This window comes from Cetorhinus maximus, chromosome 1 (genome assembly GCF_964194155.1).
Source record: "Cetorhinus maximus chromosome 1, sCetMax3.hap1.1, whole genome shotgun sequence".
NCBI classification, from domain to species: domain Eukaryota; kingdom Metazoa; phylum Chordata; class Chondrichthyes; order Lamniformes; family Cetorhinidae; genus Cetorhinus; species Cetorhinus maximus.
Genome location: NC_135879.1, coordinates 116,549,110 through 116,576,625, shown reverse-complemented (window position 1 = coordinate 116,576,625; position 27,516 = coordinate 116,549,110). Strand labels below are relative to the sequence as shown.

The 27,516-nt window shown below is 43.2% G+C and overlaps 1 protein-coding gene across 1 annotated transcript in view; it reads left to right on the top strand.

Annotated features, from left to right (window-relative positions):
• Positions 1 to 289: 289 nt before the first annotated feature.
• LOC144688964 (uncharacterized) overlaps positions 290 to 27,516 on the top strand; it is a 55,656-nt gene continuing 28,429 nt past the window's right edge. Inside the window, exons 1-4 of the mRNA XM_078556361.1 lie at positions 290 to 389; positions 8,866 to 8,969; positions 10,899 to 11,085; positions 26,428 to 26,531. Coding sequence (XP_078412487.1) covers positions 290 to 389; positions 8,866 to 8,969; positions 10,899 to 11,085; positions 26,428 to 26,531 — 495 coding nt within the window. The remainder of the gene's footprint in view (positions 390 to 8,865; positions 8,970 to 10,898; positions 11,086 to 26,427; positions 26,532 to 27,516) is intronic.

Here is a 27,516-nt window from a genome sequence, read left to right as displayed (position 1 = left end):
CCAGCATTTTGTGTTTTTGTTCCAGATTTCCAGCATCTGCAGTATTATGCTTTTATTTAAAAGAAAAGTCTTACACCAGATGATAAGAAATGGGCCCCAAGCTGCAAGAGTGGGACAATGAGAAATGCAGAGAGCGGCGGATGTGTTCTAACACCTGAAACACCTTTGGCCACATTTTATTCCCAAACTGGATGGCCAGAGTTGTACAATCTCCATCAGTAACAAACTGATAGGTGCATAGGAGTTAATCAGGCACAGTTTAGGATCTGAAGTCTAGCGGAAGAAATCCATGTATGGACTCTTAGACAGATTCTTCATTGATATTGGCTATATATACCCATATTCCATGACAAAATTGTTTGGTTACTTAGAAGAGTTCATCCCCCAAGGTAAGTTGATAGAATTAAAAGCAAATTGCTTGTCATTTGGTGATCATGTAATAAAAAAGGGACAGTTTAAATTCAAACCCACAGCAGCAACCTCAACAGAAGAATGGGTTCTTAAATATCTGAAGATTTGACTGATGATTAATAGCAGAAACTTTGATGTTATCTCAATGTACTACTTTCCCTCATCCCAAAAAAGCTTCCAAATGCAAAGAATAGACATGCCTGCAATTTTCTAATCCCAAGTGTGCAACATTAGCACCAAACTTTTACAAACATAACTCTGACTGCTATTTAGCCAGGCTCAACTTTCAAAATCAGATATGTCACTAATAACTTTCCAGAGCACACCAGGTATTATTAGGATTTTGATAAGACTTGCTGATGATTTTGTTAGTTGATAGTTGTATCTAGTATTTTGTGACTTGGTGGTACTGCTACAAGCAGCTGCCTGGTGCTGGAGTACCTGAACCATAGAACAATAGTTTTTACTGCATAGGAGGCATTGCATCCAAAAGTACTATCTACTTAGTCCCATTATCTCATCCATTTCTAGTCCTCTTTTAAATTTTTCTGTTTCAAACATTGAAACCCTTCCTTCTTGTGAGATTTTATGCATTCTACTTTTTTATTTTTTCATGGGATGTGGGCATCGCTGACATTTGTTGCTCACCTGTTGCCCTTTAGCTGAGTGGCTCGCTAAGCAGAGGACAGTTAAGAGTCAGCCATGTTGCTGTGCGTCTGGAGTCACATACAGGCCAGACCAGGTAAGGATGGCAGATTTCCTTCCCTAAAAGGCATTTGTTCAAATAGAAGGAGTCCCAGTTTCTCTAGTCACATAAACTTCTAATGCCTGGTAATTAATATCTTGATTCTCTTCTGCACCACCTCAACATTCGTATCCATTTTAAAGGTGCACAATCTGACTTAATTTCTATTCAAATGCAATAGGCATTTTTGGCACAACATTCCAACATTAAAGCTGCTCTTGCTCACCAGCATTCATTAGCTGATATGTAGATAATCCGCACATTTCTAATAAAACATGATCTCAGATTATCCTTGAAGTTCCTTGATAGATCATTACATGAGTAATTGTAATGCAGTAGGAGGGGGAGAATCCAGTGTTTGTGGTCCACATGGGTACCATTGACATAGAACAAGGAGCAAAGATGTGCTGAAGGACTATAAACAGCTAGGGGCTAAATTAAGGAGAACCACAAAGGTAATAATCTCTGGATTACTACCTGAACCATGAGCAAATTGGCATAGTTTAAATAAGATTAGAGGGTTGGATGCATAGCTCTAGGACCAGTGTGGGAGAAATGGGTTTTGATTCATGGAGCACTGGTACTGGGGGAAATGGGAGCTGTATTGATGGCAGGGAACTACTGGCCAGTTAGCCTAAAATCTGTCATAGGGAAAATGCTAAACTTTATTATTAAAGAGGTTAAAGCAAGGCAATTAGTAAATCTTAATTACATACGAACACCCGACTTAAGGGTAGGAGTAGGCCAATCAGCCCTTCGAGCCTGCTCCGGCATTTATCAAGAACATGGCTGATCTGACTGTAAACTACCGCCTACCCCTGATAATATTTCACCCCCGTGTTTATCAAGAATCTATCTAGCTCTGCCTTGAAAACAAAGACTCTGCTTCCACTACTCTCTGAGAGAAAAAAAATCCCTTTATCTCTGTCTTAAATGAGCGATCCCTTATTTTTAAACAATGCCCCTAGTTCTAGATTCTCCCACAAGAGGAAATATCCTCTCCACATCCACCTTGTCAAGCTCCCTCAGGATCTTATATGTTTCAATCAAGTATCTTCTTACTCTTCTAAACTACAAGTCTAGCCTATCAATCTTTCCTCATAAGACAACCTGCTTATTCCTGGTATTAGTTTAGTAAACCTTCTCTGAACTGCTTCTAATGCATTTGCATCCACCCTTAAATAAGGAGATCAATACTGTATACAATACACCAGATGTGGTCTCAGCAGTGTCCAGTACAACTGAAGCATAACCTCCCTACTTTTGTTATCAATTCCCCTCACAATAAATAATAACATTCTACTATCTTTTATTATGACACAGCCAATGATAAAGGCTGGGTTGTTCAAATACCAGAGTGAAACTTGAAACAACTGTCATAACCCATTTTTGCAATTTGTATGTTTCGAGATACAGGCTTTGAATTAAGACCACCAAGTCTCAAGAGGTTTTTTATAAAACTAAATTAAACATTTATTAATACAAGAAAGATTGTAAACACATACATATGTCTACAAAATTACTGTTATATTAACTACAAAAATCCCCTAATTAATCTGAATCTCAGTTACACCCCCGTTAAGGCAACAATAAAAATCATAGATTTAACAGACTTCTGGCAAAGCACACCCTGGACAGTCACATTCAAAATTAGTTTCTTTCAGCTCTGGGTCCTTGCAGACAGACTTGAGGTTTACAGGCTGGAGGCTTCTCACACTTGTTGGATCTTAAAATGCCTCTACCTTGCACACAATCTCCTTTATGCGTATCTTTCTCTTTGAATGTAAATTTTCCACTGTATCACTAGGCTTTTAACTTTACCTCTTCTAACAATAACATCCTTTCATCCCACCAATTTTATTAGTAAGCTGAAAAGAAATAAACACATTGCTTGGCACCTTCTAGCTAGGTGTAAGATTTCACCCACAGTTTCTTTTAACAAATGCAAATTTACGCTTTACCTTCTACCTTCCTTACGTTTACCTAATTACCGTCTCAAAACTACTGTGCATCAAAGCACCCAGGCTAACTGCCTTTAATCCAATTAAGGCATACACAGAAACACACATAGACACAGACCCCATTAGAACTCTATTTTAAAAAATAATTTCCAATAACATTATTGACATTACTATCTCTTCATGACACTTTCCTGATTACTTGCTGTGCCTGCGTACTAGCCTTTTGTGATTCATGCACTAGGACACCCAGATCCCTCTGAATCACAGAGTTCTGCAATCTCTCACCATTTAGATAATGGGCAGAATTTTGCCCTCGGTTGGCAGGCGGGCCCCACTGTTGCCGAAATGGGGCCCGCTGCCATTTTGAGTGGGCGAGCCAATTAAGGCCCGCCCAGCGGTTTTCCCAACAGGAAGCGCTATGTGCAGGGGGTGGAGGGATTCCCCATCTGTCAAAGTGCGCTCTTTCGCGGATGCACACGAAAGAGCACACTGCTCCCTGAGGCTAAGTGCTATCTCAGGGAGATTACTGACAGTCTAAAAAACTTTAAAAGTAGAAAAATTAAAAAATTATTAACATGTTCCCCTCATGTGACAATGTCACACGAGATGGGACATGTTAATAGATATCACATAAAATGTATTAAAATTTTTAAAAATGGACATGAAACCTCAGCCCGCCAGTGGATGAGGTTTCATGTATTATCAGAAGCCCGCTGTGGCTCCTGGCCTGCCGGCCAGCCTTAAGGTTGAACGGACAGGGTCTTTAATTATCTCAATTACCCTGTCAATGGCCTCAATTGGCCATTGACAGGTCGGCGGGTGAACAGCTGATTTCACTGTCCGCCCGCCTTCCTAAAAATTTAAATGGACCGCGATAATGTCATCCCGTATCATTTTCCCATCGGCGAGCAGGCCCCGCCCCCAAATCGCCGATGGGAAAATTGTGGCCAATAAGTTTTTTAAAATTCTTTTTGCCAAAATAAACAATTTCACATTTTCCCACATTATACTCCATTTGCCAGATCATTGACCTCTCACTTAACCTATCTATATCTCTTTGCAGCCTCCTTATGTCCTCTTCACAACTTACTTTCCTACCTAGCTTTGCATCATCATCAAATTTAGCGACCATTCCTTCCATCCCTTCATCTAAGTCATTTATATAAATTGTAAAATGTTGAGGCCACAGCACTGATCCCTAAGGCACACCGCTTGTTGCATCCTGCAAACCTGAAAAAGACCAATTTATGCCTACCCTCTGTTTCCTGTTAGCTAGCCAAACTTCTATCCATGCCAATATGTTACCCCCTACAACATGAGTTTTTATTTTCTGCATTAATCTTTGTTGTGGCACCTTATCAAATGCCTTCTGGAAATCCAAGTATAGCACATCCATCAGTTCCCCTTTTTCCACAGCACATGTGGCTCCTTCAAAGAACTCCAATAAATTGGTTAAATATGATTTCCCTTTCACAAAACCATGTTGACTGTCCCTGATTGCCTTGAATTTATCCAAGTGCCCTGCCATAACATCTTTAATAATATCTTCCAACATTTTCCCCATGACAGATGTTAAGTAACTGGCCTGTAGTTTCCTGCTTTCTGTCTCCCTCCCTTTTTGAATAAAGGAGTTACATTTGCTATTTTCCTATATAATGGCACCTTCCCCAAATCCTGGGAATTTTGGAAAATTAAAACCAGTGCATCAACTATCTCACTAGCCACTTCTTTTCAGGCCTTAGGGTGAAGTCCATCCAGACCCAGGGATTTGTCAGCCCGCAGCCCCAACAATTTGCTCAATAGCACTTCCCTGGTGATTGTAATTTTCATGAGTTCCTCCCTCCCTTCCAAGTCCTGATGTGCAGCTATTTCCGGGATGTTACTTATATCCTTTATAGTGAAGACCGATGCAAAATACCTGTTGACTTCATCTGCCATCTCTATTTTCCATTATTAATTCCCCAGACTCACTTTCTATAGCACCAACATTCACTTTGTGAACTCTTTTCTTATTTAAGCATCTATAGAAACTCTTACTATCTGTCTTTATATTTCTAACTAGCTTTCTCTCAAATTCTGATTTTTCCCTCTTTAGTAATCCTTTTGTCATTCTTTGCTGTTCTTTATATTCTGTCCAATCTTCTGGCCTGCCACCTGTCTTTGCACAATTATATGCTTTTTCTTTAAGTTTGATACTGTCTTTAACTTCTTTATTTAACCACAGATTGTGGGTCCTCCCCTTGGATTTTTTTTTCTCATTGGAATATATCTATTCTGTGTATTCTGAAATATACTGTTAAATGTGTGCCACTGCATCTCTACTGACCTATCCCTTGACCTCATTTTCCAGTTCACTTTAGCTAGCTCTGCTTTCATTTCCACATAATTGCCCTTATTTAAATTTAAAATACTGGTCTTGGTCCCACTCTTCTCTCCCTCAAAGTGAATGTAAAATTCAATCATATTATGATCACTGTTACCTAAGGGTGCCTTCGCTATGAGGTCATTAGTTAATCCTGTCTCATTGCATAATACCAGGTCTGGTATAGCCTGCTCTCTGATTGGCTCCAGAACATGCTGTTCTAAGAAACTATCCCAAAAACATTCTATGAACTTCTCACCTATGCCCATCTTCTTTTTCTAGTCAATATGTAGATTAAAATCCCCTAGCCAGGATATTCAGGTCAGCGAGCGACGGGTGGGGGGGGGGTGGGGGGGGGCGGCTGGGCCCACTCACCGGCATGTAAAATGACGCGGGATGACGTAGGGTGGAACTCCGGATGTCACCCTGCGTCATTTCAGTTTTCAGGTTGGCGGGAGCACAGCCAAATCAGCTGTGCACCCGCTGACCTGTCAAAGGCCAATTGAAGCCATTTAAAAAGTAATTGAAATAATTAATGGACCTGCCCATCCAACCTTAAGGTTGGTGGGCAGGCCGGGAGCCCTAGTGGGCTTCAGAAAAAGCATAAAACCTCATCCACGGGCGGGATGAGGTTTCAAGAGGGTTTTTAAAAAGTTAACATGAGGAGACATGTCAGGGAAATTTTAATTTTGCCCCTTCACCATTTCTAAATTTGGCACCGATCTCCCTGAGGCAGCACTTAGCACTCTCGGCTAAGGGATTCCGCACACTCCCCGCCCGCACACGGAGCACATAGCGCTTCCTGGCGGACGTCACGCTGGGCAGGCCTTAATTGGCCCGCCCACATAAGATGGCGGCGCGGCCCCGAGCGGGAGCGCCAATCGGAGGCGCACCTCCCCACACCCACTCCTGTACTTCCCCCCCAACAGGGGAAAATTCTTCCCCCTATGTTTACCGCTGTGCCTTTCTAACAAGCTCCCATTATCTCTTCCTTTATACTCTGTCCTACCATGTAATTACAATTAGGGGACCTGTACACCACTTCCACAAGTGACTCCTTGCCTTTTTCATTTCTCATTTCAATCCACACCGCTTCTACACCCTGGTTTCCTGAACTTAGGTTATCCTCTCTAATGCGCTAATACCATCATTAATTAGGAGAGCCACCCCTCCACCCTTTCCCTAGCTTCCTGTCCTTTCTAAAAATCACATATCTTTCAATACTCAAGTCCCAATCTATGCCATCCTGCAGCCATGTCTCTGTAATTGTACTTATTTATTTCTATTTGCACTATCAATTCATCTGTTTTGTTTTGAATGCTACATGAATTCAGATACAGAGCCCTTAGCTTTGTCCATCTATTATTTTTGTAATCTATAGCCTTGACTGCTGTTTTACTCATAGTTTTGTACTCTCTATCCCTTTCCGTCACATTACGTTTATCATTTCCTACCTTTCTCTCTTTGCCTTGCCTCTACTCTTTGGTTTACCACATCTTCCCACATTTGATCCCTTGCCCCCACTAATAAGTTTAAAACTCTCTCTACTTCCCTAGTTATGCAGCTTGCAAGAACACCGGCCCCAGCATGGTTCAGGTTTAGAACATCCCAACAGTGCAGGTCCCACTTCCCCCAATACTGATGCAATGCTATTGCAAACAGGCAGAGCCAACATGTTTTTGTGAAGGAGAATTCATGTTTGACTAATTTATTAGAGTTCTTTGAGGAAATAACAGACAACATGGATAAAAGGAAATCGGTAGATCTAGTGTACTTGGATTTCCAAAAGGCATTTGTTAAGCTGCCACATCAAAGGTTACTCTGCAAAATAAGAGCTCATGGTGTAAAGGGTAATATATTATCAAGAATAGAGGATTGGTTAGCTAAGAGGAATCAGAGAGTGGGGATAAATACATTGGCAAGTTCTAATTTCCAGGTTTGCAAGCTGTAACTAGCAGAGTGCCACAGGGGTCAGTGCTGGGGCCTTAACTATTTGCAATCTATATCAATAACTTGGATGAAGGGACCAAGTGTATGGTAGCTAAATTTGCTGATGATGCAAGGATCGGTCGGAGAGTAAGCTGTGAAGAGGACATAGTGAATCCGCAAAGGGATTTAAACAGGTTAAGTGAATGGGCAAAACTTTGGCAGATGGAGTATAATGTAGGAAAATATGAACTTGTCCATTTTGACAGGAAGAAAGAAAAGCAGCATATTATCTAAATGGAGAGAGATTGCAGAACTCTAAGGTGCAGAGGGACCTGGGTGTCCTGGTACATGAATCACAAAAAGTTAATATGCAGGTACAGCAAGTGATTAAGAAGATAAATGGAATGTTGTCAATTTTGCAAGGGGAGTGAAATAAAAAAATAGGGAAGTTTTGCTACTGTTATACAGCGAGACCACATCTGGAATACTGTGTACAGTACAGTTTTGGTCTTCTTACTTAAGAAAGGATATAATTGTATTAGAAGTTGTTCAGAGAAGGTTCATGCTACTGATTCCTAGAATGAAAGGTTATCTTATGAGGAAAGGTTGGACAGGTTGGGCCTGTGTCCACTGGAGTTTAGAAGAACGTGATCTTATTGAAACATATAAGACCCTGAAGGGACTTGACAAGGTAAATGCTGAAAGGATGTTTCCCATTGTGGGAGAGACTAGAACTAATGGATACAGTTTAAAAATAAGGGGTCTCCCATTTAAGATGGAGATGAGTAGAATTTTTTCTTTCAGAATGTCATTAGTCTGTGGAATTCTCTTCCTCAGACAGCAGTGGAGGGACGGTCATTGGATATTTTTAAGGCTGAGTTAGATTCTTGATTGACAAGGGAGTCAAAGGTTATAGGGGGTAGACAGGAAAGTGGAGCTGAAAGTAGAGGCTGCATCTTATCAAATGGTGGAGCAGCCTCAAGGGCCTAAATCATATGTTCATATGTTGATCGAGGCTGCTTGCCATGCTGGATTATGTCTACTCTGATTTAGACATGATGCAGGGTGAGCCTGTTATCTGTACCTGCCAGAATGAAGACTGAACAAAATGTATGAGTTAGCCAAATTATTGAGGTGGAAATTGGCCAATACCCAGAAATATTACAAACATCAAGAACCAGAATCATGTTGAATAGTGCAATTAAAAGAACAGATGGAAGCCAAGTTTCAAAGCTGTTATCGGGAACATTTGAAATGAAAGAAGTTCAGAATTGTTGGTATTAATGTCTAAACACATCCCCCGTTTCTTGGACTTGCAGAAGGTCAACAGCTGAGCTTCAAACAGTATAGCTTTGTTCTTGAGCAGTGGATTTTAAGGAGCAAGCTGTACTTATCAAGTTCTGCAGGCTCAGCTGCATCCGCTGCTGAAAACCTAATTTGATATTTTTCTTGTACAGAATTTCTACACACTACTGCTGGTTTTGCAGATCAAGATCAAGGCAGCTGTTACATTCAACAAATTGGATATCAATCCTTCCAGAACATCAAAAAATACTGCCAAGTAAAAGGTTACTGTTGAACCAAAGCTGATAAAGCCAAAATTATAACAAAAAATCTGGACAAATCTTTGTTTTTACAAAACTGGCTGATCATTCTAACTAGGGATTTGAAAAAGACAGACCTCCAGGAACATGGATTCTGCTCTCCTTTTCTATACATTTGCCTGTTTTTCATCCGCTGCCTCACTGGAAACCTTCATGACATATTCAACCCAATGTCCACCGAAACTAAAACTGAATGAAGCCATTACTAAAAATATATCTGTTCTGAACCTCAGTGGCCTCAGACTCAGGAGAAGCTATCATGACTGCCTGAGACACTACAAACAATTACAGGTGAGGAGCTGCAGTTTCTTCATCTTAAATTAATAGTTTTTTATATATTGAAGAAAAGATCTTAGTTTCTTTAAAGCATATTGTATTATTTTAAATAGTGTGCTTCTTTTGTAATTTCACAATTACGGGAATTAAGTGACATTGGAAGTTAACCTTCTGTATTTAAAATACCATAAAGTGCTTTTTAATTTTTTTCAGAGTTAAGGCAGCTGGAATACTTGGAACAACTTTAAAAGGTTTTTTGATCAAAGTAGCAGTGGTTAAATAATTACTTAGAGAGCCAGAGTAACAAATAATGTGTTACTATGTACTCCCAAAATACTGTGTTCAGAATGTGATCCATCTTCCAGAAATATTCCAAGAACAAAATGTGTTGCCTGTTTTGGTGTATGTAAGTGTGGATCTGATTGTATTGTGAAGCTTAAACCTAAGCTACTGTTACTGTTCAAAATGAAGGAAAGTGCCAATTTAACTATAGCAAAATCCAATGTGCCTTTTTTTTTAAATCCCAGGAGGTATAATTGCACTTTTAAAAAAATTTATTCATGGGCTAGGGGCATCACTGACTAGACCAGCATTTATTACCCATCCCTAATTGCCCTTGAGAACTGAGTGACTTGCTAGGCCATTTCAGAGTCAATCACATTGCTTTGGGGTCTGGAATCACATATAGGCCAGACCAGGTAAGGATGGCAGATTTCCTTCCCTGAAGGGCATTATAAAACCCAGTGGGTCTTTATGACAATCAACAGATTCTTTACTGAATTCAAATTTCACCATCGACCATGGTGGGATTCAAGCTCAGCCCTCTGGATTACTAGGCTGGTGACAATACCACTATGCCACCACCACCTCCCCTTTGTAGTGGTAGTGTATAAACACTGATCATGTTCATATGAAATTATGTTGCTCATTATTTTAATAGATCCATTAAACCATTTAGAATAAACAGGATAATACCCCTACAAGAAGAAGGGGCTAAAGAAAGAATTTCATGCAAAGCTGTTTGTAGATAATTTGTCATCAAATGGATTTTCCAGAGGATTAAAAATTGAGGTTAAATTTGAGGAAAATTCTTGTCAGGCTTATTTATAAACAGCAAACTAAAGTTAGAAAGTAAACACTTAAGAGAATGTTACCTACAAAAAGCCTGACAATTAATGCAGATCTACATGACATACAAGTGTAAATTTTAAAATTGCTCTGGTATGAGGGTCTGTATGCTGAGAGCACATATCAGAAATTCTGGGGGCAGAGACCGATTCACGTGATTGGAAGAAAATTTTGCACATATTGCACTCGCCCACGGATTCTTCAGATAACCCGACTCCTCCAGTCTATTTGATGTTTATTTTCCTATGCAGAGGAATGGTGATAAATGACTGCAACAACATTGTGCAGGGTAGTTCATCATGTTGATCAGAAACAATATAGCAACCCGCACTGTGATCTGGAAAGTGAAAGTTATCAATTGTTCTCCTGACAAAACACTAAAGATAGATATGGAGTTAGAAATGTTCATCAAGCTTATATTTAACGTCAAATAGATTTTGTTAACGATTTTGTTAATGTGCATCTTTCATGTTTGGTTCCAGGTGCTCCTTCTGAATAGTTCTAATTTAGAGGCTGTAGAGGAGATAGCATTTACAAGCATATCCAGTCTTAGGCAACTCTATCTACAAGACAACAGGTTAATAGAATTTCCTTCAAAACCAATGGCTCCACTCACTTTGCTTCAAGTCCTAGTTATCAGCAACAATTACATCAAAGAAATTAAATCAGGTATGTCTATCTACCTATCTACATTGACAAATGGGTTATTTTTGACACAAGTGACAAGTGACTTAACCACAAATTTCTCCCTCAAACAGCACCACCAAAATAGACTAACTGATCATGGAATGTTACTAGGGCAGACATGATTTTTTGCTTTTATTCTTCCATCAGGTAGAGGCAAGGCCAAAAATTGCTGCCTATCCCTAATGCTTTGAACCGAGTAGCTTATTCGACTATTTCAGAGGGCAGTTTCCAGAAGGCATTTGATAATGTGCTACATCAAAGGTTATTGCGGAAAACAAAAGCTCATAGTATAAGAGGTAACATATAGGCATGGATAGAAGATTGGCTGGCTAACAGGAAGCAGAGAGTTGGCATAAATGGGACTTTTTCTGGTTGGCAAGATGTAACAAGTGGTATTCCATAGGGATCAGTACTGGGACCTCAACTGTTTACAATTTATATAAATGACTTGGATGAAGGGATGGATGGGATGATTGCCAAATTTGCTGATGACACAAAGATAGGTAGGAAAGTAAGTTGTGAAGAGGACATAATGAGGCTACAAAAATATATAAGTAGATTAAGTGAGTGGGCAAAGATCTGGCAAATGGAGTACAATGTGGAAACATGTGAAATTGTCCACTTTGGCAGGCAGAATAAAAGAGAGGCATATTATCTAAATGGTGAGAGATTGCAGAGCTCTGAGATGCAGAGAGATCCGAGTGTCTTAGTGCATGAATCGCAAAGGGCTAATATGCAAGTACAGCAAGTAATTAGGAAAGCCAATAGAATGTTATCATTTATTGCAAGAGGAATTGAATACAAAAGTAGGGACGTTATGCTTCAGTTATACAGAGCACTAGTGAGAGCACACCTGGAGTACTGCGTACAGTATTGGTCTCCTTATTTAAGGAAGGATGTAAATGCATTGGAAGCAGTTCAGAGAAGATTTACCAGACTAATACCTGGAATGGGTGGGTTGTCTTTTGAGGAAAAGTTGGACAGGCTAGGTTTGTACCCGCGGGAGTTTAGAAGAGTAAGAGGCAACTTGATTGAAATATGTAAGATCTAGAGAGGTCTTGACAGGGCGGATGTGAAGAGGATGTTTCCCCTTGTGGGAGAATCTAGAACGAGGGGGTCACTGTTTAAAAATAAGACGTTGCCCATCAGAGTCTTTGGAACTCTCTTCCTGAAAAGACAGTGGAAGCAGAGTCTTTGAATATTTTTAAGGCAGAGGTGGATAGATTCTTGGTAAACAAGGGCGTGATAGGCCATCGGGGATAGGTGGAATGCAGATTTGAGGTTACTATCAGATCAGCCATGATCTTATTAAATGGTTGGGCAGGGTGGAGGGGTTGATTGGTTTACTTCTTGTTTGTATGTTCAGTTAAGCATTGCTGTGGTTCTGGAGTCACATGTAGGAACCGATGTCCCCAGATCCATTAGCCTGGGCCTATGGATTACTAGTCAAGTGACATTACTACTACACCATGGTCTCCCATTAGTGACTCCATTATAGCACTTCAGAAAAGTAACTGATTAAAATAAAATTGGTTTAAGCTACACTGAAAAGTTTCAATGTGATAAAGTAAATTCTATGATATTTTAATTCCAATAAATTAATATTTCTTTCACTATTGAGTAATATGCTCACAGTAAGTTTACTTTCATTTGTTACAAAAGAAAGGACTTGCATTTATGCATTATGACTTCAGGATGTCCCAAAGTGCTTTAAAGTCAACGACTTACTTTTTAAGTTGTGATATAAGGAAAACTACATCAAAAAATCCACAGTAGATGCAAGTATTTATAGAGTATAATTTGATGCAGCAGGCCTAATTAAATTACAGCTACATGCTTACAAATTACAGGACTAAAGTCATCAATTGATTCTCAGACTCTGAGAGAGATACAGTTCAATTTGAGCTTCAAATGGAATTTGCTCATTGAGGTGAAGCTAAATTCTGTTTGACCTACAAATATCACTGCACTTTCTGTGTTAAATAGGCCAACTAGCATTGCTCAGACACTGCATTTTTGACACTCTTTCGGTGGAATCGTCCCAGATTTGTACTAAGTGCGGTAGTGGGCGGGTTTTTACCTGCCTGCCACAAAGGCGGCTTCTCACGCCATATCGTCCCAAATGCACCACATTAATTATGCATTCCCAGGAAACACGGCATTTCTGTTCTGGAGTGCTGCTTTGGGCTGCAGTAGAGTGCTTAAGTTGGAGTATGGTGACTGAGGGAATTTAAGGGTTAATTTCTATCTAAAGTCTAGTCTTTCTTTAATTTAGTAATTAACTAAAAGTTGCTGTTTGGGTTGGAAGAAGGTGAGTTTTAGGCCAGCTTTAAAACAGGGTTTCTACAGGCTCTGCTTGCAGCTACAACTAGTTAATTCGATAACTGGCTTAAACAGGTTTTCAGAGGCTAGATTCAGAGAGTATAAAAACATCTTACAGTGCTGACTTTGTCTGCACTGGAGTGCTGCTTTGGGCTGCAGTAGAGTGTTTAAGTTGGAGTTTGGTGACTGAACGAGTTTGGTGATGAGGGAACGAGGTGTTCCTTTGAGTACCATGAGTACGGTTGGGTAAGCGTTTACTACTTTTATCACTTATAGTTTTTAGGGTCTTATTTGTGATTCACCGTTTGTAAGGGCTATATTCTGTAACAACGAGGAGCAGGGAAGAAGGGCCCTAGATTAATTGATATTATTTGATATTAAGTATCTTCCAAAAGGTTTAATTTAATTTAAAGGGGTAAGTCATGGCAGGAGAGCTGAAAGCCGTGATGTGCTCCTCCTGCTCTATGTGGGAAGCCGGGAACATTTCCATGTGTGCGGGAAGTGTCTCCAGTTGCAGCTCCTGGAAGCCTGGGTTTCGGAGCTGGGGCAGCAGCTGGGGACACTGTGGAGCATCCGCGAGGCAGAGAGTATCGTAGATAGCAAGTATAGAGAGGTGGTCACACCGTAGGCTAAGAGTCCACAGGCAGGAAGGGAATGGGTGACTACCAGGCAGAGCAAGAGGACTAGGCAGGCGGTGCAGGAATCTCCTGTGGCTATTCCCCAGTAAAATGGAGATACCGCTTTGGATACTGTTGAGGGGAATGGCCTCTCAGGGGAAAGCCGCAACAGCCAAATTCGTTGCACCATAGTTGGCTCTGCTGTATGGGGGAGGTGTAAAAAGTGTAGGAATGCAATTGTTATAGGGGATTCAATTGTAAGGAAAATAGATAGGCGTTTCTATGGCTGCAAACGAGACTCCAGGATGGTATGTTGCCTCCCTGGTGCTAGGGTCAAGGATGTCTCAGAGTGGCTACAGGACATTCTGAAGGGGGAGGGTGAACAGCCTATGGTCATGGTAAACATTGGTACAAACGACATAAGTAAAAAAAGGGATGAGGTCCTGAAATCAGAATATAGGGAGTTAGAAAGTAAGTTGAAAAGTAGGACCTAGAATATAAAAGCAGGGATGTGCTGCTGAGGCTTAAAAAGGCTCTGGTCAGACCACATTTAGAATATTGTGAGCAATTTTGGGCCCCGTATCTCAGGAAGGATGTGCTGGCCCTGGAGAGGGTCCAGAGGAGGTTCACGAGAATGATCCCAGGAATGAAAGGCTTAACATATGAGGAACGTTTGAGGACTCTGGGTCTATACTCGATGGAGTTTAGAAGGATGAGGGGGGGATCTGATTGAAACTACAGAATACTGAAAGGCCTGGATAAAGTGGACGTGGGGAAGATGTTTCCATTAGTAGGAGAGACTAGGATCCGAGGGCACAGCCTCAGAGTAAAGGGAAGACCTTTTAGAACAGAGATGAGGAGAAACTTCTTTAGCCAGAGAGTGGTGAATCTATGGAATTCATTGCCACAGAAGGCTGTGGAGGCCAGGTCATTGGGTGTATTTAAGACCAAGATAGATAGGTTCTTGATTGGTAAGGGGATCAAAGGTTACGGGGAGAAGGCGGGAGAATGGGGTTGAGAAACTTATCAGCCATGATTGAATGGCAGAGCAGACTCGATGGGCCGAATGGCCTAATTTCTGTTCCACTGTACTATGGTCTTATGGACCTCAAAGATAGTGATCTCAGGATTACTACCAGTGCCACATGCTAGTCAGAGCAGAAATAGCAGGATATATCAGATGGATATGTGGCTGAAGTGATGGTGTGGAGGGGGAAGGTTTCAGATTCCTGGGACATTGCGACCGGTTCTGGGGGAGGTGGAACCAGTACAAACTGGACAGGTTATACCTGGGCAGGACAGGGACTGGTGTCCTAGGGGGAATATTTGCTAGAGTGGTTGGGGAGGATTTAAACTAAAATGGCAGGGGGATGGGAACCTATGCAAGGAGTCAGAGGAGGGGGGATCAAGGACGAGAACAAAAGACAGAAAGGGGAATAAGAAAAGTGATAGGCAGGGAAATCAAGGACAAGAATCAAACAGGGCCTCAGTGAAAAATAATGGGAACGGGACAAGTAATGTTAAAAAGACAACCCTTAGGGTTTTGTGCCTTAACGCGAGGAGCATTTGTAATAAAATGGATGAATTTACCGTGCAAATAGATGTAAACAGGTATGATATAGTCAGGATTATGGAGGCATGGCTGCAGGGTGACCAGGAATGGGAACTGAACATCCAGTGGTATTCACTATTTAGGAAGGACAGACAAAAAGGAAAAGGCGGTGGAGTTACATTGCTGGTTAAAGAGGAAATTAATGCAATAGTGAGGAAAGATATTATCTCCGACGATGTGGAATCTGTATGGGTAGAGCTGAGAAACACTAAGGGGCAAAAAATGTTAGTGGGAGTTGCATGTAGACCCCCAAACAGTAATGGTGATGTTGGGAATGGCATTAAACAGGAAATTAGAGATGCATGAAATAAAGGAACATCTGTAATTATGGGTGACTTTAATCTGCATATAGATTGGGCAAATCAAATTAGTAACAATACCGTAGAGGAGGAATTCCTGGAGTGTATATAGGATGGTTTTCTGAACCAATACATTGAGGAACCAACTAGAGAACAGGCCATCCTAGACTGGGTATTTTGTAATAAGAAAGGAATAATTGGCAAACTAGTTGTGCGAGGCCCCTTGGGGATGAGTGACCATAATTCTTCATCAATATGGATAGTGACGTAGTTGATTCTGAAACTAGGGTCCTGAATCTTAATAATGGAAACTACGATGGTATGAGGCGCGAGTTGGCTATGATGGATTGGGAAACTTTACTTAAAGGGATGACGGTGGATAGGCAATGGCAAACATTCAAAAAGCGCATGGATGAACTGCAACAATTGTTTATTCCTTTCTGGTGCAAAAGTAAAACAGGAAAGGTGATCAAACCATGGCTTAGAAGGGAAATTAGAGATAGTATTAGATCCAAAGAAGAGGCATACAAATTGGCCAGAAAAAACAACAGACCTGAGGATTGGGAGGACTTTAGAATTCAGCAAAGGAGGACCAAGGGATTGATTAAGAAGGGGAAAATAGAGTACGAGAGTAAGCTTGCGGGGAACATAAAAACTGACTGTAAAAGTTTCTATAGGTATGTGAAGAGAATAAGATTGGTGAAAACAAACGTAGGTCCCTTACAGTCAGAAACAGGGGAATATATAATGGGGAACAAAGAAATGGCTGACCAACTAAATACATACTTTGGTTCTGTCTTCACAAAGGAGGACACAAATAACATACCAGAAATGTTGGGGAACATAGGGTTTAGTGAGAGGGAGGAACTGAAAGAAATCAGTATTAGTAGGGAAATGGTGTCAGGGAAATTGATGGGATTGAAGGCCGATAAATTCCCAGGGCCTGATAATCTACATCCCAGAGTACTTAAGGAAGCGGCCCTAGAAATAGTGGATGCATTGGTGGTCACCTTCCGAGATTCTATGGATTCTGGAACAGTTCCTACAGATTGGAGGGTAGCTAATGTAACCCCACTATTTAAAAAGGGAGGTAGGGAGAAAACAGGGAATTATAGACCAGTCAGCCTGACATCGGTAGTGGGGAAAATTCTAGAGTGCGTTATAAAAGATTGAATAGCTGAGCACTTGGAAAACAGTGGCAGAATCAGACAGAGTCAGCATGGATTTATGAAAGGGAAATCATGCTTGACAAATCTACTGGAATTTTTCGAGGGTGTAACTAGTAGAGTTGATGAGGGGGAGCCAGTGGATGTGGTTTATTTGGACTTTCAGGAGGCTTTCGAACAAGTCCCACATAAGAGATTAGCGTGTAAAATTAAAGCGCATGGGATTGGGGGTAGTGTATTGAGATGGGTAGAAAACTGGTTGGCAGACAAGAAACAAAGGGTAGGAATAAACGGGTCTTTTTCCGAATGGCAGGCAGTGACTAGTGGGGTACCGCAGGGATCGGTGCTGGGACCCCAGCTATTCACAATATATATTAACGATTTAGATGAGGGAACTAAATGTAATATCTCCAAATTTGCAGATGACACAAAGTTGGGTGGGAGGGTGAGCTGTGAGTAGGATGCAGAGATGCTTCAGTGTGATTTGGACAAGCTGAGTGAGTGGGCAAATGCATGGCAGATGCTGTATAATGTGGATAAATGTGAGGTTATCCACTTTGGTAGCAAAGGTAGGAAGGCAGATTATTATCTGAATGGCTATAAATTGAGAGAGGGGACTGTGCAACAAGACCTGGGTGTCCTCGTACACCAGTCACTGAAGGTAAGCATGCAGGGGCAGCAGGTGGTCTTCATAGCCAGAAGATTCGAATACAGGAGCAAGGATGTCGTGCTGCAATTACACAGGGCCTTGGTGAGACCACACTTGGAATATTGTGTGCAGTTTTGGTCTCCTTATCTGAGGAAGGATGTTCTTGCTATAGAGGGAGTGCAGTGAAGGTTTACCAGACTGATCCCTGGGATGGCGGGGCTGACATATGAGGAGAGATTGAGTTGATTAGGATTATATCCACTGGAGTTCAGAAGAATGAGAGGTGATCTCATAGAAACTTATAAAATTGTAACAGGACTAGACAGGGTAGATGCAGGAAGGATGTTCCTGATGGTGGGGGAGTCCAGAACCAGGGGTCACAGTCTGAGGATACGGGGTAGACCATTTAGGACTGAGATGAGGAGAAATTTCTTCACCCAGAGAGTGGTGAGCCTGTGGAATTCGCTACCACAGAAAGTAGTAGAGGCCAAAACATTGTATGTTTTCAAGAAGGCATTAGATATAGCTCTTGGGGCAAAAGCGATCAAAGGCTATGGGGAGAAAGCGGGAGGAGGATATTTGATGAGTTGGATGATCAGCCATGATCATAATGAATGGCGGAGCAGGCTTGAAGGGCCAAATGGCCTACTGCTGCTCCTAGTTTCTATGTTTCCATGTTTCTATGTTTTCATGGCAGGCAGACTCTCATTCACCCGTCATGCCACCACTTCACTGCTTCATCACACCGGGCACCATATTTAAAGTCCAGCCATGCTCACGCCTCTCAATGCCTCCAGCCCACAACTGCTGCAAAGAAGACATGGCCCCGAAAGGCAAAAAGACTGCAACCCCCAGGTTCAATGACGCGTCCGTCAAAGACCTTTTGGACACAGCAAAGGCCCGCCATGATGATCTCTATCCTCGCTCTGGCCGCAGAATGGACAGTAACACCACTAAGCCGGCTTGGGAGGCAGTGCCAGTGGTGGTGAGTGCCAACGTCCTTCAAAAGAGGACAGCCACCCAGTGCTGCAAGAGGATGAATGATCTCTTCCATTCCGCCAGGGTAAGTCACTCTTCCCATTACTCTCAACTCACACACTCACAAACCCATCTCATATCCGCAGGCCCTCATTCACTGCCAGTTCAGGGACGTCACTATTCACTCTCTCATACACATCTTCATTGTTCTCATCGCATCCGTGGGACCACTCACCACCCACACATGCCAGGCATATTTATCATCTGGCCTGGCAGGCGCCTTGTTTACACTCTCTCCATCTCTATTCATGCAGGACAAGCTGGCACACAACAACAGGGAGAGATCACAGACTTGTGGAGGAATGCCTGAAATCAAGGTCCTCATGGACTTTGAAAACAGAGCCATCCAGCTGGCCGCCGAGGATCTGGACCGTTCCTGTACTGACGGTGAGGTCAGCGGTGCTCTATCAACTAAGGGTCCAGCAGTGCAACATCCATCAGACAACCATTCTGTGAGTGATGTGTCCTGTTTCACAGGCCACTGCCATGAACTAATTATCTCCCCTTGCTTTCGCAGGCACATCTGGGAAACAGCTGACAGAGTACATGACCCAGGGCTTCCAATAAAGCCACAAAGAAATCTCCGAAGAGGAATCTGAAGGCACTCGCCTTGAGATCCCGTCTCTGCGCTCACCCACACCCTCCACCAGCAGAGAAACATAAACCTTGGTGGAACCTAACTTTAGAGTAGCCTCGGGACCACAATCTGGTGAGCACATCGCACTTTCTGATCCACAGCAGGTGGAGGCAGGGACTTCCCAGGTGTCCGGCACTCAGAGGATTGCTGGAGGCCAGAACGTTGCTGAGTCTGAGTCAGATGACGAGCCTCTGGACTCGGTCATACCACAGTTGCTGGAGCTGCAAAGGCAAGCTCGGAAACATCAGGAAGGGATGTCCGCCACACTCTTCAGATTGCAAGGCACGATGGAGGAGTCCGTTCATGTTCAGGCTGAGGTGATAGCGCCAGCATTGCAATGCACCGAAGTCAACATTGGTAGGATGGGGGCTGCTATGGAGACCGTAGTCCAGGACGTCGCTCCTGTACTGCTGTGTGGGCTGAACTCCATCACTGATGCCATAGTTGACCTCCAGCAGTGCGTACACGGAAGGGGTGCCTGGCAGCTCGATCTCACTCCAGTTACCCCTTCTCCTCAAGGAGTCAGCCAGGGGCCCTTGGGCACCTATAGGGAGGAAGATCAGCAGGTGTACCCCACTGGGGCCATCCATCCAGGTGACTCTGGGGGTGACCGGCCCATCCGAATCCCCACTTCCTGTGACCTCAGCAGCTCCATCTCCACAGGGTGAGGAGGGTGCCGCTGCCACACAGCAGGATCCCAAAAGCAGGCCAGGGCCCTCCAGGTCTTGGCCTTCCAGGGGACACCGTCTAGGTCATCGCAGACAGGGCGTCACAGTCAGCAGGCTGCCTCCACCGCTGTGGATGTCCCGGGAGCAGCAAGACGTAGCGGCAGGGTTAGGAAAGTTCAGAAGATGTAGTTGCACAGCCTGGGCATGGGTGTTAATCTCTCGTACATACCATTAACTATTGTCCAATAAACTCCCAACAATGTCTCCCTGCCTATGTTCTTGTCACTCAGATGTGAAACGTTCCTGCACAAGATAAAGGCAGGTGTCTCAGTCCAGGGCCTCTTCCCTGTGCTCTGTGCAGCCTTCAGACCAAAGTGATGGTCCGTCCTCATACTCCCTGGACATATTGCTGATGCCTGCACCTCAATGGTGCTTGTCGTTGCTGCCAGGATGTAGTCGGCTAGCGCCACAGAGTTCGGCATTCTCTCTGTGTGCTCGCAGCACCTTTAAGGTGGGGCTGGCCCCCATCTCTTCAGCATCTGTGACCAGTGACCCTGTGCTCCTGAATGGGTGAGGTGCTGAAGGTCGACAAAGGATCAGATGCTTCTAAAGTTTCATGGCTGCATCTCTATGATATGACCCGGATCACAGAGACCTCAGCCAAACAGGAGTCAGACATTCACGGAAGCAATGTGAAGATTTATGGAGTGTCCTCACTGCATGTTGTCATTATCCTCCTGCAATCAAGCGACTATTAGGGCCTCAACTGCATCTCTATGACAGGAGCATTCTCCCAGAGGTTATTCGCGCTGCCATAAGCCAGACTGGAGTCAAACGTTCACAGATGCAATATGAGGATCCACGGTGTCTCCTCACTGCATGTTGTCATCATTCTCCATAAATCTAGCAGCTATGAGGACCTCCCAAGCGTTCCTGCCTTATGTCTAGCCAGTGCAAGGGCCTTATCCCTGTCATTGTCGTCTTCGAGGACCTCCTCATCCTCATGCCCGTCGATGTCTCCCTCATCGGAGGAGACATGCAGCTCCTCCATCTTCTCCTCAGCCAGTTCCTCTCTCTGTTACAACTTGGAACTGCAAAGGGTGCAGCAGACGACAATGATGCATGACACCCTCTGTGGACTGTATTGCAGGGATCCCCCAGACTGGTCCAGGCACCGGATCCTCATTTTCAGCATCCCAATGGTTTGCTCCACCAAGTTACAAGTTGCTGCATGAGCCTCCTTATAACTTCACTCTGTTGCTGTCTGAGGCCGCCGCACGGGTGTCATCAGCCACGTCCTCTGTGGGTAGCCCTTGTCCCTGAGGAACCATTCCTGCAGCTTCTGAGGACCCTGGAAGACATCAGGGATCTGTGACCAACTGGGAATGTAGGAGTCGTGGACACTCCCTGGAAACTGTGCACAGACCTGCAGGATGTGTTTGTAGTGGTTACATGCCAGCTGTACATTCAGCAAATGGAAGGCCTTGCAATTGACATAATTGACCGCTTGTTGCCATGGAGATCTGGGTCCACATGAGTGCAATCGATCACACCCTGCACCTGTTGGAAACCCAAGATCTGGGCAAATCCAATCGCTCTTGTATCCTGGCTCTCCTGGTCCTGGGCAAAATGCAAAGTTGTGTGCCTTCGCGAAGATGGCATCTGTGACCTCATGGATGCATTTGTGTGTGGAGGCTTGTGAAATCCCACAGGGGTCACCTGTGGAGCCCTGAAAGAAGCCACTGGCATAGAAATTGAGCATCGCGGTCACTTTCATGGCCACTGGCTGTGGATGCCCTCCATGCCCCTGTGGTGCCAAATCCTGCAGTAGATGGTAGATGTGACCGTCAAGTTCCCTAGACATGTGCAGTCTTTGGCGACACTGGTTCTCGGTCATCTGCAGGAATGGAAGGCAGTGTCTATAGACCCTGGGTGTCGCTAGGCGTCGGCCAGTGACGGCTCACTGTGGCTCTTCAGCGGCATGTGCGGGAACCCCAGCCGCCCATTCTTCAAGAGGGTGCTGCTCCTGCCTCTGCGCAGCCAAGTGCCTCAGTCATTCTCTTCTCAGTTGTCTCCACTCTCTGTAAGCCACGTGGCATACAGCTAGTTCACAAGGCTCCATGATCCTTGTATACTCCTCCTCCAGGATGAAAGAGAGAGATGTGTGGGTTAGCCTGGGTGTATTAAAAACCTGTCCTGGTAACGTCTGATGGCTCCTTAATGCATTCCAGAGAGTGCTGGCCACAATTTTGATGGCCAGAGATTAGTGCGCTGCATGGCAGCCTGAAACCACACCCACATCTGCCCCACTCCACCCTACCGATTGCCCATTGGACTGCATGCTGTGCTCTCAGCTCAGGCGCAGGTATTCTCCTAACCCACACTGCAAGGCTGCACTGTTTGTTTGAACCATGGGGGAGACTGGTCCAAACCGGGATGATGACATTACAAGGGGCTGTGAGTGACTCCACCAGTGACTGATCCATGGGCAGCTTTAGCAAGGAGATTGTACAATGTGCCCAGTTGTCCAACTGTTCTGCAGTCCACTAAAATGCTCATTAGTTTGCAGTCTGTGCCAAAGGAGTGAAAAGCTCTGGAGCCCTTGGTGGCACTTTCATGCCTCTGCATTGCTTGGGTGGGCAGAGAGGCTAGAGGCCCAATTCCAATCACATCAATGTGGCTGCGCCTGAACTGTCTCAGCTGCACAGGAATGGTCGCTTTATACAAGGTGCCCCTAATGCTTAGCCGCTTCTCTCACCCACCCCCCCACCCTCCCAACTGCATGTGCTTGTGCACTACCCCTAACTGCAGGGCAGCCCTTGCCCCCGCAACCCCCTGTCCCCCACCCCCAGCCCCCCGCTGGCCCCCCCATAGCCTCCTTGCTATGTTGTCCGCTCACACCACTGAGCACACCCGACGGCAGCAGGCACAGGGAATCTCGGCCTGTGGCTTTAGATGACAAGTTGCAGTGCTGCACACGATGAGAAACCTGATCGCTTTGTGATTACATACCTTGTCAGTTGCCCGGGTAATGATTAGTTTGAATCGGCTGGATTTATTAGGAGTCCTAGTGAATGACACATTCTTTGGCATTCATCATTCTAAAATTGTACTGGATATGTATCCAGTATATCAATCATATGATGCTCATTAATTTGTGGTATACTAAAATAAATGCTTTTTACTAAATGTTTATGTTTTGATTATGCTAGCTTTGTGCTTATCAAGATGATTTAAAAGGTACCTGAGTATGCACCTGAAGTGCTGTAACCTGCAAGGCTGTGGACCAGTTGCTGGAAAGTGGGATTAAAATGAGTGGCTAGTTTCTTTTTTTCTTTTTTTTTTGACTGGCGCAGACACGATGGGCTGAATTGCCTCTTTCTGCGCTGTACTTTTACAATGGTTCTATGATGATGTAGATCAGTGCTGCAGAATGAAACACGTCTGCCACTAATCTGGGGAAAGGTTGAAAACCTGGCACCAGCACCAGCACCGGCACAACGGGCTGACTGGCTTTCTCCTGTGCTGTAATTTTTTTGTTCAACTGTTTTTCACCAATACTAGCTTGAAGCATCAGCAATTTCTGATGGTAATATGAGACACCAGAGTATGAACAACGTACGTGGAATCATGCATATACACATACGTACATACGAATTAGGAGCAGGATTAGGCCATTCAGCCCCTCGAACCTTCTCCGCCATTTGATAAGATCATGGCTGATATGGTTGTGGCCTCAACTCCACTTTCCTTCCTATCCTCCAAACCCTTTGACTCCCTTGTCAATCAAGAATAATCTAACTGAACCTTAAAAATATTCAGTGACCCAACCTCCACCACTCTCTGGGGAAGAGAGCCCCACAGACTCACGACCTCTGAGAGAAAAAAAAAAATCTCCTCATTTCTGTCTGAAATGGAAGAAGCCTTATTTTTAAATTGTGGTCCCTAGTTCTAGCTTCTCGCAAAAGGGGAAACATCATCTGAGCATCCACTCTGTCAAGTACCTTCAGGATCTTATATGTTTCAATCACCTCTCATTCTTCTAAACTCCAATGGATACAGGCCCAACTTGTCCAACCTTTCCTCATAGGATAACCCCCTCATTCCAGAAATCAGTTGAGTGAACCTTCCTATGGTTCCTGTGGATCACCGACAGAGACCAGTTTCTATGCTGTAAATTCTATGTAACCAACGAATACAAGGTAGGTTTATGCAACCTGTCCTTGTAAGTTAACCCTTTCAGCCCCAGTATCAGTCTGAATCTGTGCTGCATCCCCTCCAGGCCAATATATTCTTCCTGCACTATAGTGCCCAGAACTGAACACAATCTGACCAAGGCTCTGTATAACAAAAGCAGAACATCTTTCCCTTTGTATTCTAGTCCTCTTGAGATAAAGACCAATAGCCTTTCAGATTGCTTTTTGTCCCCATCCAGTTGCTTTTAGAGATTTGTGTACTTGGCATACTCAAATCTCCTTGTTCCTCTGCAGTTTCTAGCTTCTTATCATTTAGAAAATACCCTGCCTTGTCTTTCTTGATCTAAAGTGGACAACCTCACACTACCCACCATTGAACTCCATTTGTCATAGTTTTTCCCACTTGCTTAATCTGTCTATGTTCTTTGTAATTTCCAGCTCCAATTATTAGATCTCCTATGTTTTGGATGAGCTGTCAAACTGAGAGACCATCTGCCCACTCAGGTGGATGCAAAAGATCCCACCTCATCAGGGGAGTTCACCCTGGTATTCTGGGCCCGTATCTATTCATGAATCAAAATCACCAAAATTTGGTCAGTTTCATTTGGATTATTTAGTCATTATCACATTGTCTTGTTGGAGCTTGCTGTGCGCAAATTGGCTGCCACATTTCCAACAACAACCACCGCACTTCAAAGAGTACTTCATTGCCTGTAAAGCACCTGGGTGCATCCTGAGGCTTCAAAAGGAGCCATAGAAATGCAAGTCTTTCTTTCTTTCCCAATTTGGTGTCATCTTGCAACTTGGATATGTAACCCTCTATATTCCTCTTTCAAGACTTTGGTAAGTATGATGAAAAACCGAGGCCTCACAATGGATGCCGTAGGAATACCATTCGTCTCATCCTGCCAATTTCAATAGATACCTTTTATCCCCACGCTCTGCCCCTTACCTCCCAACAAATTTCCAACCCATGCTGCCAGCACTCGCTGAGACTATACTGAAATGTTTGCCCAGATTATGGGCTCAATTGTCAGAAGTGGGGCTTGAAAGCTGACATTTTCCTCACACGATTTGCAAGATAAGCGTTAACATTGATTACAGAAAATGCATGTTAAAAAGTCCCATTCCGATATCGCTTCGATAATGAAACTGGTTGCAAAATTACCTACGCGAATCATAACTTGCAAGATAACGGTGCTGAACTCAGAAAATGTTCTATTGGGCAGATGGGGGTGGGTGGCGGGGTGGAAAGAAGGGCAAAGATGGGTGACAAGGAGAAAAACTTGAAACAAAGTATGAACAGATAAAACAGTTAATAAGGTAATTGGTGGTTAAATTCAAGGGAGAATTGGGTAGATACTTGAAGGGGAAACATGTGCATGGTTATGGGGAATGGGCATGGTATAGTGGGACTAAAGGCAAAATACCACGGATGCTGGAAGTGTGAAATAATAACAAAATGCATGAATTTCACTAACTCCCAAACCATTTTTGTGCATCATAAAAGTGGCCACATCTACTAGAAAAATATAGGCACTAGTGCAAATGCTTGAGCCTGTGTGTTACTAATGATTTGTTTAATTCATTGCCATGATGCTAAATAAGGTTTTAACAACAGCTTCAAAATTACGGATTTTGGAATATTAAAAATCTATTTTGATGTACTCCCTGACATCACGGGAAGATGTCCAGTTGCTGAGTGGGGTGTATTAGATCACATAGAGGAAAGATAAGGTAGCGGGGTCGCAAACTCTGCTTGATTTTTTGCCCATAGATGAGAAATCCTGGGAGACCCACTGACCTCTGTGCCCACCTCTCCGATATGCATTCCTGGAGTGCAAAGGTGCACAGTAGAAGCACAAATTTGTAAAATCTTTCTTTATAAGATTCATCATATTAATATGTAACAGTTTTTCTTTCAGGTTCACAGGCAGTGGGCTAAATTTTCATCTGCATTAGCTGGGTATCAAAATCATGTTGCTTCTATGGTGGGTGGATAATCTGTTCTGTCAGGTTAATGCTCAATTATGAAGCCAAAAATCTACCCTGATGTAATTCAAAATGTTATATATTGATATAAAAGGAATATTTTTGTAATAAACTTTGTTTTTGATCAGGTGCTTTTGAGAATTTGCTGGAGCTCAGGGAGCTGTACTTGGGGCCCCAAGCACAGTTTCAAGACTTTCAATATCAAGCGCTAGTCCCTCTGAGAAAAATTAAGGTAAGCATAAGCTTTGTGGAGGAACAATGCTTTGACAAGATGCCAAGGTAGGTACAGATGATCAAGGCCATTCGGTCCCTCTCTGCTCACCGCTTCCGTAAAAACTCCTGTACTGTACTTGCTGTTTTCTTTTCTTTAATCAATTCCTTATAAGGCAGAGGTAGATATATTCTTGTTAGGCAAGGGAATCAAAGGTTATGGGGGTTAGATGGGAATGTGGAAATTGATACACAAGATCAGCCATGATCATACTGAATGGTGGAGCAGGCTCGAGGGGCTGAGTGGCCTACTCCTGTTCCTATTTCTTATGTTCTTATGCCTCCACTTTGGGTTTCAGTTTTAAAAGAATTTTATCAAAGGCCTTTTGGAAACCTAAAGGCACATCATATGGATTTCCAGCCTCCACTTTCTCAATAAAATCAGTGATAACTCAGGCAGAAACTTTTGCCTCTAAAGCCATGCAATCTATTAGATGATTCACATACAAATAGTCCTTAGATTTGTTTTTGATCATCAATTTCATTGCTTTACCAAATTTTGATGCAAAACTGCTGGGTCTTTAGTTGCCCAGATCCCTTATTGAACATAATACCATGTTTCCAATCTAAGGACACCTTCTCAACATTTGGTGACTCCCTTTGATGATTGCCAGCATTTCGCAAATTTCATCCCAGTCTCTCGCTGACACAGGATGGATACCATTCCTTCCCAGAGGATTGGGATGTTAATAAACAATTTCTCTCAAATCTAGTAGCCAACCTTTTTAAATTTATACACATTTAGGCTATAGTAGCCGGCAATGTCGAATCTGATAGTTATAATTAATTAGATCATGTTGTAATGACTAGTATTAAGAGAGACCTCAAATTCCACTTCCTGTCAACTGTCAGGTCATCAATATGTCAAACTGAGAACTGCCTCTTGTGGGTTCTCTGATGCACTGGGCCATGACGCAATTGTGCATTACATTTACCAGTTCTTACTC